Source organism: Macrobrachium rosenbergii, chromosome 23, assembly GCF_040412425.1.
Source record: "Macrobrachium rosenbergii isolate ZJJX-2024 chromosome 23, ASM4041242v1, whole genome shotgun sequence".
Lineage (NCBI taxonomy): Eukaryota > Metazoa > Arthropoda > Malacostraca > Decapoda > Palaemonidae > Macrobrachium > Macrobrachium rosenbergii.
In genome coordinates, this window is record NC_089763.1 from 42,992,020 (window position 1) to 43,004,440 (window position 12,421).

The following is a 12,421-nucleotide window of genomic DNA, read 5'->3' on the forward strand; positions in this document are numbered from 1 at the left end:
GTTTTCTAGCTTCAAGGTAGATCTTAGTGAATTCCTATGCAGCAACAAAAACCATGTTTGATTCAGTATGTTTCAGTTGAAGGTAAAGAATATTTACCAGTAGCCAACAGTTTACATTAAAGTTCCATAAAAATAATAATCATAACCTGTGTAGATACTGTATTTGCCAGTGTTTAATTCAATTTTTTGACCGTCATTGAAACCAGCTGCTTACAGCCCACAAGTTAAACTTGAAAAAGAAGCTTATCTTATAAGCCAAAATACAGTTCTTAGTTCAGCATATTAGGAATGGATTAACTTAATTTTCTTTGAAATGAATTCATAACAGAAGTGGTTAAATGTCCTAGTTATTCGTGTAACATTTACAAAATGTCTCTCCTGTGAATGCAATTTATTACAATATATTCTACTAATTTTATCAGTATTATGAAACTCGAAGCAAAGCTTAATTAAAATGTTAATTTTAGGTAAACAATGATGTTGATATATGTATGTGAGAAAAAATGCTTTTATGGGAGGGTCCAGTTCTTTGGGTTCTCATTTCTTCCATAATTTCTGCCACTCGCTGCCGCACATCCAGTCGGCCCAAGTCCCCCCTCAACAGCAGTAGTGCAGTTAAGTGGTCACTTGTCATGTCAGGGTACCTGTAAGATGACCAAAGCTTTAATTTACAAAAAAAAAAATTTACTCAATATGAACTGATATAGTCATCAAAAACAAGTATTTTTCATACTGGACTTTGTAATTTCCATCACTTTTATGAAATACTATTAAAATAAATTCATAAAATGAAGTATGTAATCTGAAACTGAACAAAAATTGTGGACTGTTATAAGAATGACAATTATAATTACTAAAGATCTGAGGTCATCCTAAATGCTGAAACATCATCATTATTTAATGCCCTAAAGGTAGATTTTCACACAGAGAACTGTGCATTATTTTATACTTTCATTGTGGATTTTCCCTTAAAGAGCTAGGCATTTACCAAGCACTTTCTTGACTTCTGTTTTGCACATTTTCTGCCTAAATTCTCTTCTGGTCCAGCTTTTTATTGTCTTCCTTGGTCTTCTTACTGGTCTATTCCTTGTTACTAGTAATGTATATTGACTACTACTGTAAGCTAACTAGAGCTGCTCCGCACTCCCCTCCGTATTGTATGTTCAAACCATTGAAATTCTTTCAGATTCCAGAATGGTTTCCAGTCAATGAACAATACTGTACACCTCTTCATTTGTAACATGATCTTCCCAACACACTTCAGCCACTTTTGTTCAAAATCTCACCTTAAAGTGACCATGCTCTTTATCCTAACATCTGATTCTTATAAGTTCATACTGAAAAAATTTTTTGGTTAGAGTTTCACTGGCACTTTTATTCATTTATAATTTGGATACTTACCTAATGTTAAAGATAGTTTATATCTCCTTGCCTATTGGCACAGGGACATAAGCTATCTTAAACAGCAGTAAGATTCATCCCAAATAATTTTGCGTAATCAGTCTGCCGCAATGGATAACTGTTCTATGTATCTGAAAAATTCAGCCTTACTCTAATGCTTTTCATCACATGCATATTCTGTACTTATTACAACTATTTTTCTTGTATTTATTTTGAGTTCCATCTCTAGCTAAATGCATCTTGTCATGCAATACTGTATAATATAATTTTTCTCCCAGTTCAAACTGCAATGTTGCACTTCTGAAGTTGCTTCAGAAGTGGAAGTTATGTATAGTGAAAATTTATTAATTCTCTGATGATAATTAATTAAAGAATTTGCAATTGAATGAAAAACAGCAAATTCCTGGCTTATCATAGATAACTGATGGCATAAATATCTCACCTGCGCAATAACCTGTGGAGCTCCAGACCTAAGAATTCAACATCCGAAACCTTGATTACTTCAGCTAATCCTTTCATGACCTCACAAGGTGAATCAAACTTTACAAGGTCTGGTGCAACTTGTTCAAATACATTAGAAAGTTTTGCTGTCTCCTGTAACATAAACACTGAATTAATAGTGCATACAGTAATTTTGCTTAGTATGCCTTATTTAAAGAATATAGATGCAGTATCATTTACGTGGAATTTGCTATGCAAAGATTTCCCCTTAACACTAAGATGACTGAATACTTCCAGGCTATGAAACAAGTAAATGTTTAACTCCTGTACTCATGTAGTATGGTGATAAAAAGGAATTAAAATTTATTAAGGAAATATATTCCTTGACATGTACTAAAAATCACAAATATTTCCATCTTTACAAAACATTTGTAACATTCCAAACAATTGCTGGCTGCATTCAGCACCTGTGGCACTGATCAAGAGTATTACTACAAGAGGGTTTAGTTAACCAATAAGTCACATTACTAGACTCAAGGCTGGCATTAAATATGCACACTATTGTGAGAGGTAAACACTAGAAAAAGACAAAATTCCAAAAGTTGAACAATTGGGTAAGAAAAGAACAAACGAAAGTTAAATGGAACATAGCAGCTTTAGGTGTAAAGGACACTGTGAAAGCATGCAGTGAATACAAAGCTACCCACAACAGGCCCAAAGATTTTACATGAACCACAGGCATTTATACATTTTAAATGTATTTCAGGCATTTATACATTTTAAATGTATTTATTGTACCAACTTTCAAAGATAAACCTATGAATGACAAAAGTTTTAGATTTTTAGTATGTCTATAAAAAAAGTCCCAAGACTAATCCCATGAAACAAATGAGGATAAAGTGCCTTTCATAATGAGGAACCAATTCACTTCTAAGGTAAATAGAACTACAAACAGGTCAGTATTTTTATATAAATAAATCTAAACAGGTTATGTTATTTATAGGGTTCCAAGTTAACCGTAAATACTAGAATAAAACAAACAGAATTCAACTTACATCAATTATCCGCTCAGCAACCATTTTCCTATCTTCCTGGGTTTTGAGGTTGAGTCTTTTCTGAAGAATTGCTGTTGTGTATCGCACAGCTACAGTATTCAGTGAGAGCTGTACTACATGATCAAAGTTCCTGAAAAATCAACATTTGACTTTTGGTGTATCACTCAGAAGAAGAAAGACCAGTCTTTAATAAACTAGCAAAATATGACTCATACATCTTGCCTTGCAACATTGCCATTGTAGCTCACCAACAGAAAATCACATTGGCACAGCCAGCATTGTAATGCAAATTAGTTATTCCCTAGAAGAGCATTCATAATGAATGAAAGTGAGTGACACTGAAAAAATGGAACCTTGTGAGAGACAATGAAGATAAAAAGATATAAAATGCTAGAGATCTTTTGGGAAGTCGGACAAAGGGATGATATTAAATGAAAGATACATGGTAACAGGGGGACAAAATGACCTTACAAGTATGGTATTACCATTCCTGATTTCACTGGCAATAATACCATTAAGCTCGTTGGTCTTTGAAACAATTAACTTTGTATGAGAAACAGAAAGGGAGACATTCTAAGCCAGCTAATAAAACATGCCAAAATTACTGCAGGTAATCCAATGAAAAAGGGGAGAAACTTGTGTGCCCTAATTCACAACAAGAATGGTAATTTAACTTCCCAGTTATGAAATAACTTAGTATCAATTGCAGTACTGTACATACTGTATTGTCGATCAAACACAGACAAGCATACTCATTCACATTCCCCGGAGATATTTTTCCTAAACATTCATGTTTTCCCAAAGATTTTTTCCCAGACAAACAAGGGCTGACATATTGATGTTTTCCAAGTTTTATGAAGATATCTACAGCAACTAGTTTTAGTTTTATGAAGATATCTACATCAACTAGTTTTAGTTAACAAATACAGAAACGCCTACTAATCTCTTAGCTGTCGCCATAATGCCAAACTTCTAATGAACTTAAGAGCAAAGTCATTTATCCTGTAAGATTTCAGTAAGGTGTCCCTGTCACATCTAATTGTATTGAGGAAAAAGCTTACTTAAAAACACTGACGATGGTTATAAAATCATGATGATAACTATTATAGCTAAAGTAATTATACAGTATTTATAAATCAAACCTTGCAGTTTATTTATGTAATAAGTAACCTAAAATTCACACAAAATATATCTTAATTTATGTATTATTGTAAGTGTGAAGAACTGCTTTCTAGGGATTCTAACCCATCTACTTTTTGCCTTGGAGCACCAAAATTCTTAAGTGCTTTACATCATTTCCTCCTCAATATCAACAGGAAGTGCTAGGATTACTAATGCTGGCCCACAATGTATTCCAGGAATATGAAAGGTGAAAATTAAAGAAAGGTCAAGTTAACATAAGTTTGAAGCTACGGAAAGGTGAAAATTAAAGGAAGGTCAAGTTAACACAAGTTTGAAGCATGATCATTCTCAACCATAGATACCACCTTCATAATCGAGGTTCATTCTTTATAATGGCTTATACTTCAGATTTGTAGAGCTTCATACAAGTTAACTTTCTAAACATCAATGCAAATTCCAAAAATATGGGTTTACTAAATTTTTTCCTCCTAAATAATCACACAGCAGTGCCAGTTATTATTATTTGGACTTTGAGAATAGAGAAATCTGTTGGACGAAGGCCTGTGATAGTGGTGTATGCTCACCCCTAGTGTATACTGACACCGATTATAGGTGTTCGATCCAGGGGTGGTAACCCAGGCATTCTAGATAGCTTTTTCTCTGGTATATGTAGCAATTCTTATACCTAGAAATGTGCTAAATGGAACCATTTCACTGGGTGACACAGGTCTTCCCCCAGAAATAGATTTTTCCTTTGTCAAAATCCCTTATTTGATCACTGAACCAAAATTCTCACCTCTAGGGGCTGAGTACATTAACAGGAAATATATCCAGGTACTTAGGTACATAAATACATTAGGATATGAGAACATTTCTGTCTTTGTATGGGCAATGGACAGAATTCTGAAAACAATCCCACTGTAACTTTCACTATAATGTTAGTGGAAATGTTCCCCTGTTCTGCAGAATGTTAAGTTTACCCCTACATCAAGCATAATTAAAGAAAACATACTTTTCAAATTAAAATGAACTTTTAGTCATTCCTAGTTTCTATCAATCCAAAATCAACTACAGTTCAAAGATACACTCCTCTATAGAGGGTACCACTTGCAGTCAAAGATACACTCCTCTATAGAGGGTACCACTTGCAGTGTGCTTTGCACAATGCTAAAGGTTCTAGAGAGCATTTCTTTGGCCCCAGCTGCACTGTCTTTAGTGTCAGTAATAAAGTATCTACTCATCTCTAGCCTTTGACTCTCACCAAAATGACATTTTTATAATAAAATAAGATTTTATATCATACTTACCTGTTGTTTACATATAGCTGTAATTCTCGATCTCGACAGAAAATTCAAAACTGGCGGTCTCGCTAATATATGGTCAGGTGATCGACTACCCCGCCCTCTACCGGGGTACCTGGATCCATTTCCATCAACAACTAATCATATTTTCTATGTCCCCTTGTCCCTTGGCGGGAGGCGGGTGGGAATGTTTTATATGTAAACAACAGGTAAGTATGATATAAAATCTTATTTTATTATAAAAATGTCATTTTTATACATGAACTTACCTGTTGTTTACATATAGCTGATTGCCACATTGAGGCGGTGGGCATGGACAGCTGTAAGTGTTAAATGGAAAAAAAAACCTGAGATCATCAGGCTAAGAAAAACGTCTTAACTTTGGATCCTTACCTGCTAAGGAAGCTGTTTTCTCGGTTACTGCCTCTGTAACCTGCTATCCTTAGTGCAACTGCAGGGCCCTAGTAGCTCAGGCGCAGGTTGCTATATGGAGAAAGGTCTGTTGGCCCAGCCGTCTTCGACACAATCAACCAAAGCATATAATGCCCCTGCTCAGGCGCAGTACTCAAAGCATCCACCATCATATCACCCAACCATAAAAACTCACACCAACCTATTAAAAATTAGACCTACTAGGCCATCTAACCTCTTAGGCTCTAGTAGTCGACCAAAAGAAAACTTCTGCACCCAAGGAAACTAAGGAGAGGATCTAGAGCCTCTGGTTTCCTTGCCCATCACCGTGTCAGACGCAATAAAGGGGCCCAACGTACTGCAGTCTTCATATGTGGTTTGGATCTGTCTCAGATAATGCGAGGCAAAAACAGACGAACATCTCCAATAAGTTGAACTTAGAATGTCCTTTAAAGCCATGTTCTTCTTGAAGGCTAAAGAAGTCGCAATAGCCCTAATTTCATGAGGCCTCACTTTAACTAAGGGGAAATCCACATCTCTTAATTCCTTGTGTGCCTCCTGAATCAGTTCTTTCAAAAGGAAAGCAATCCCATTTTTAGATAGAGGGTTCTTGGGGTTCTTAGTTGAGCACCATAAAAATCATGAGTTCCTCTTACATTTCTGGTCCTGTCCAGATAGAATTTCAAAGCTCTGACCGGACAGAGAAGTCTCTCCGTTTCTCTTCCACTCAAGGAGGATAGGCTAGGAATGGGAAATTCCCTTGGCCATGGATTACTAGGGTTTTCGTTCTTAGCTAGGAAAACCAAGGTGAAGGAAACTACAGCCTTATCCGCACAAAAACCAACTCTTTTGTCCAGAGCATGAATCTCACTTACTCTCTTTGCCGAGGCCAGTGCCAAGAGAAAGAGAGTTTTCTTAGTTAGATTCCTAACGGAGCAGGAACTCAAAGGCTCAAAAGATTTGGAGGTAAGCCACTTTAGCACCACATCCAAATTCCAATGCGGTACACGAAGAGATTTGCCTTTAGTGGTAGCAAAGGATTTAAGGAGTTCTGCAATATCTTTGTCTGAGGAAAGGTCTATACCTCTATTCCTGAAAATTGCCGCCAGCATACTCCTATACCCTTAATCGTGCTGACAGCCAATTTCTTCTCCTTGTGCAGAAACAAAAGAAAATCCGCAACCTGGCTTAGAGTCGTAGAAGTGGAAGACACTCCAGACTCGGAGCACCACTCCCTGAAGCGCTTCCACTTCGCTTGATAGACCTTTGTGACGAGGGCCTGGTTGATCTAGCCATTGCCTGCGCCACTCTTCTAGAGAGCCTCTCCTCCTGTAGAGTCGCTCGAGAGTCTGAACCCTGTCAGATTTAGATCTGACGGGTTCCTGTGGAACTTTCTGCTGTGCAACTGGCACAGAAGGTCTGGTCTGAATGGCAACCTCCTTGGCCAATCCACTACTTTCTCCAGTAGCTCTGGAAACCATGATCTTCCTGGCCACCATGGAGCTATAAGGATCATTGACACACCTTTGTGTGCTCGAAACTTTTCAGGACTTCTCCCAGCATCCTGAAGGGAGGGAATGCATAAAGGAAGAGACCCGACCAGTCCAGGAGCATGGCATCCACCGCTAATGCTTCTGGGTCTGGAACAGGAGAGCAAAAGAGAGGTAGTCTGCGGTTTTCCTCGTTGCGAACAGGTCTAACATGGGAGTTCCCCAAACCTTCCACAGGCCTTGGCAGACTTTCTGGTGGAGGGTCCATTCGTCGGAATGACCTGGGTGACCTGCTGAGGATATCCGCTCTTCGTTGAGAGCTCCCGGGATGAAGCGAGTTACTAGCTCTATGTTCTTGGTTGCCGCCCACAAAAGCAGGTCTTTTGCGATCTCGAACAGAGAGAAGGAGTGAGTGCCTCCTTGTTTCTTCACGTACGCCAGAGCTGTGGAGTTGTCCGAGTGCACTACTATCTTTTTGTTTTCCACCAGAAGCACGAAATGTTCCAAGGCTAGATGAATTGCCTTCAACTCTTTCGCATTTATGTGCCAGTCCCGTTGGGATGAAGACCAATTGCCTGACACTTGAAGATCCCCCAATGTTGCTCCCCAACCCTCGTCTGAAGCGTCGGAGAACAACATCAGGTCTGGGTTCCTCTGTCTCAGTGACAAACCTCGATCTAGTTTGCTCCTGTCGTTCCACCATGACAGGTCTTGCTTTACTTGAGTGGATAGAGGAAAAACAAACGAATCCGTGTCTTTCTTCCTGTTCCAGATCTGCTGTAGGAAGAACTGAAGAGGTCTCATGTGTAGCCTCCCCAGACTGACGAACATCTCTAGCGATGAGAGGGTGCCTAAAAGGCTCATCCATTCCTTGGCAGAACAAGTCTTGGCTGCCATCAGGTATCTCACTTTCAGCAGGCATTTCTCGATCCTTTGTGACGTCGGAAAAACCTGAAAAAAGAACTGAGTTCATCCGAACTCCCAAATAAGTCAAGTCTTGAGATGGAGAGAGTTGTGACTTTGGAAGATTTACTATGAGACCCAATTCGTCGGTAAGAGAAAGGGTCCTTTGTAGGTCCTTCATGCATTGGCCTTTTGACGGAGACCGGATCAGCCAGTCGTCGAGTAAAGGGAAATGTGAATTCCCTCTAAGTGAAGCCATTTCGCAATTGGAGCCATCGTCCTTGTGAAAACTTGTGGGGCTGTTGATAGGCCGAAGCAAAGAGCCCTGAATTGAAAAGCCCTGCCTCTGAACACAAACCGTAGGAATTTCCTTGATCTCGGATGGATAGGTACATGAAAGTATGCGTCCTGGAGATCGAGGGACACCATCAGTCTCCTTCCTTCAGGGAATTGATAACCGACTGTGTGGTTTCCATCTTGAATGGTGTTTGAAGCACAAATTTGTTCAGGGGCGCTTACGTCGAGGACTGGTCTCCATCCTCCTGACGATTTTGGAACCAGAAACAGACGGTTGTAGAACCCCGGAGATGAAGGTTCGAGGACTGCTTCTATGGCTCCCTTTTGAAGGAGGGAAGTAACTTCCTCCTCCAACACCACAAGTTTCTCTGAGTCCCTGGATGATACGTTGAAGTCTACTGGCGAAGACTTTAAAGGAGGACTCTCTGAGAAGGGAATGGTGTAGCCTTCTCTCAGAACGTTGATCACCCAGGGTTCTGCTCCCTTGGCCTCCCAAACTTGCCAGAACGACTTTAGTCTGGCTCCGACCGTTGCATGAAGGACCTTGAACTCATCGGTTGGTACCCCTAGCTTTCTGGGGATGAGAAGAATTTTCCTCTTCCCCTAGCACGGGAAAAGGGCCGAGAAGGAGTACCCGAGAAGGCCTAGAGGATACAGGGAAAGAAGGCTTGGGTACTACTGGAGTAGTCGAAAACCTGGGTCTTTTTCGAAGAATGAGCCAGTAGGTCTTGAGTAGACTTCCGTGAGAGAGCCTCCGAAATTTCCCTAACTAACGTGGCGGGAAAAGGGATTCCTTAAGCAAAGGAGCAAAAGAAGAGCAGATTTCTGGTTCCTGGAGACTCCTCTCGCGACAAACGAAATCCAATGTGCTCTCTTCTTCAAAATGCCGGTAGCAGTCACTGAGGCAATTTCTGACGTTCATCCGTGATGGCCTTGTCCAGGCAGGCCAAAATAGCATCAAGATCTGTAGCAGTCTTGGGGGAAGATCACAGACTTTCACTATCCTGCTCAAGGCTCCTATAGACCAGTCAATAAAAGAAAAGATCTCCAAGATCCTATAGGAACTCTTCACCAGAAGGTCAATTTCCAAGACGAAGCCGACTTTGGACGAAGAAAAAGCTGAGCGACGGGCAGAATCCACAAGGCTGGAGAAATCCCCTTGAGAGGAGGCAGAGTCTCCCAAGGAAAAGACTTCCCCAGTCTCATACCACGAACGAGACTTAAAAGACAGTTGAGAGGGGGAAAACAGAAAGATGTTTTACCCTGAGATCTTTTCTTGCTCAACCATCCTTCTTGCCTTGAGAGCTCTTTTCAGAGAAACAGACAGGACCAGCTTCAGAAATCTAGAGGAAGGAGGTTTAAAATCCTTGGCAAACTGCGTGAGTCGGAGACGAAGGGAAGCTGGAGCAAAGTCTTCTTGAAAAGTTCTTCAAAAAGTTGTAAGAGATGCTTAAAGTTGGACGTAGGAGCAGACGGAACATCATCTACTTCGAAACATCGGAAACTGGGGAGAGAATCTCTGAAGCAGTTGGAGCACCGCGGATAGAAACGTCTCCGGGGCCAAACTTGCGTTATCCTCTTGAGTATCGCTGAACGTCACCGGCGCCAAGAGCCCGACCAGCGTCAAGCGTATCCAGAAACATGAGCTTGAGAGGAGTCAGGAGCCTTAGAAGATCCGAGCCAAAGAGGCGCCAAAAACCACGGTGGCGCTAGAAGCGCCAAACATTGTGCGCGGGAGCGCCAAGCGCCAAAATAGCGTCGTGAGTGCGGCCGGTGCGGGCGGAAGTGGCGCCAGGAGCGAATCTCGAGCGGAGCCAGGCACGCGGCGGAAGCGGAGCCAGGCGTCGCGGCGGAAGCGGCGCCAGGTGCGTGGCGAGCAGAGACCGAGCCTCAGTTGCAGAAGGAACCTGAAGTGCTGGAGCTTTAAAACCTTCGAAAAGTCTCAAAATCTTGTCCAATTTGTCCTCTTGCGAAAGGGCCAGGAACCGGAGGCATAAAAGCCGACTTGGGATCCAACGGGAAGGAAGCCGCTACTTGCATGCTAACAGGAGGATCCGGCGCTGCTTCACGATCCGTGAACGTACATCCGGACTGCCTGAAGAAGAAGAGATCTCTGGGCTATCCCAAAAGCTACAAGACGGCAGAGGAGAACGTGCCGAAAGTTTCTTGATAGGAACTTGACTTGGAGAGGAAGCTCTGCGTCTCTTCAGCGACCTACTAGACTCTGACTGCTTCCAACTCCTCCTCGACGAAACAGAAGCACAAGAAGACACTTCCGCATCGCTTTTACTATAGCGAGCTGCAACAGCCTGGGACGCAACAGGACTGTTAGAGGAGCAACTGCTCGTGAGCAGACCCCACTCGCCTCCCTTGGCTTTCGGCATGTCTTCTCCTGAGCCCTGGGAGCCGGACAGAGGCCTCGACCTAGGAGAACGAGGGGACGAACAGTCACCTCCTCCACAACACTATCACTCGCAACACTTCGATGTCTAGACATCGCACTCACATCCTGGCCAATCTTCTCTATCGCAGAAAAGAGCCAAAAATCTTACCATCAAATTCTGCCCGAAGGTCTGACACGTAGTAGTGGGTTCGGAAACAACAGGTTCCAGGGCAGGAATAGGAACAGGAGGGTAACAGGAACAGAACAAGAGGCAATACTACTCCTACTCTGGGAGGAACTTCTGGCGAAGCCTTACGTGCCCTATCTTTACTTAATTTTGCCTGATATTTAGCCAACTTTTGCCAATCAAGCACAGACAAAGACGAACATTCATCACATCTATCCAGATTCGTGCACAATTTCCCTCTACAGTTAGAGCAAGAAGAGTGAGGGTCTATGTTAGACCGAGACATCTGAGTTTTACAACCCCCAATATCTAATTTGAGATCCTGAATCAGACATAACTAGAAAAATCTCAACCAAAGCCAAAAACAAGCCAGAACCGTCAACAAAAGTGGGTACTTCACCAAAGAAGAAACGAAAAAGCACCGATGAATTTCTGAAGAGGAGCAGGCGACTAGTCGCCCGCCCCGACAGAGAAAATATGATTAGTTGTTGATGGAAATGGATCCAGGTACCCGGTAGAGGGCGGGGGTAGTCGTATCACCTGACCATATATTAGCGAGACCGCCAGTTTTGAATTTTCTGTCGAGATCGAGAATTACAGCTATATGTAAACAACAGGTAAGTTCATGTATAAAATTACTAATTCACCTATAATGGTGAAAGTTTGAGAGAAAAGTAATTCATCCTATAGTATTTTACTTTTCTTCTGTCACCTTTTAGTTTCCCCACCTAGCTGTCCAACTTTTTTCACTTGGCTTACTCCAATTTTCACCTCTTTTTGGGACAGATACTTCAGGTAAGCACTATGAAAGTCTAGAAATTATGACTCAGTGGTCATACTAAGGTGCATTATATATAATGCCAACTTACTTCTGGTGAAGGTGGGAATAATCAGTGAAGTAGTCAGAGAGCGTGAGGCAAATGGTGTCCATGGGTTCTGTATTGTTCAGCCATCGAGGAGTCAGCAGTGCTGTAAACTGTTCTTGCAAGTCAACCAAGGCTTCTTCCAGTAAATAGTCGCACATCAAATCTCGTAACCTCTGAAAAAGATTATACATAAAAAGCTGGAAGATATCCTTTAACAACATCAATGAATGTTCTGCAACTCTTGAGAGAACATGGTTATTAAACAAAATTTGGTTGGAAAATTAATACTGTATTGTGGAATCCCAAATTAATTAAGACTGACTAAAAATATCCGTAAATTCCAATCTTTTTTATAAAGGAACAAATTAGCAGCGTAAATATCAAATTTTCTGTAAATTATGGTTACAAGAATAAATGAAGATATATACTGTATAGTAGAACACACGACATAAGTCTCCTGGAAAACTGGTAGTGTATAAAGATGTATGGATGAATTACTGCCTTCATTGTGATAATGTATAAGAAATGCATAAGAATATTTAATATTGTAATGCTAACAGAAAT

General features: G+C 41.1%; 1 protein-coding gene across 1 annotated transcript in view; it reads right to left on the reverse strand.

Annotated features, from left to right (window-relative positions):
• Window positions 1-149: 149 nt before the first annotated feature.
• Sec6 (Exocyst complex component Sec6) overlaps window positions 150-12,421 on the reverse strand; it is a 40,341-nt gene continuing 28,069 nt past the window's right edge. Inside the window, exons 13-16 of the mRNA XM_067125824.1 lie at window positions 11,861-12,030; window positions 2,898-3,027; window positions 1,844-1,995; window positions 150-644 (exon numbers count right to left, since the gene is read on the reverse strand). Of these exons, the coding sequence (XP_066981925.1) occupies window positions 464-644; window positions 1,844-1,995; window positions 2,898-3,027; window positions 11,861-12,030 (633 nt within the window). The 3' untranslated portion in view covers window positions 150-463. The remainder of the gene's footprint in view (window positions 645-1,843; window positions 1,996-2,897; window positions 3,028-11,860; window positions 12,031-12,421) is intronic.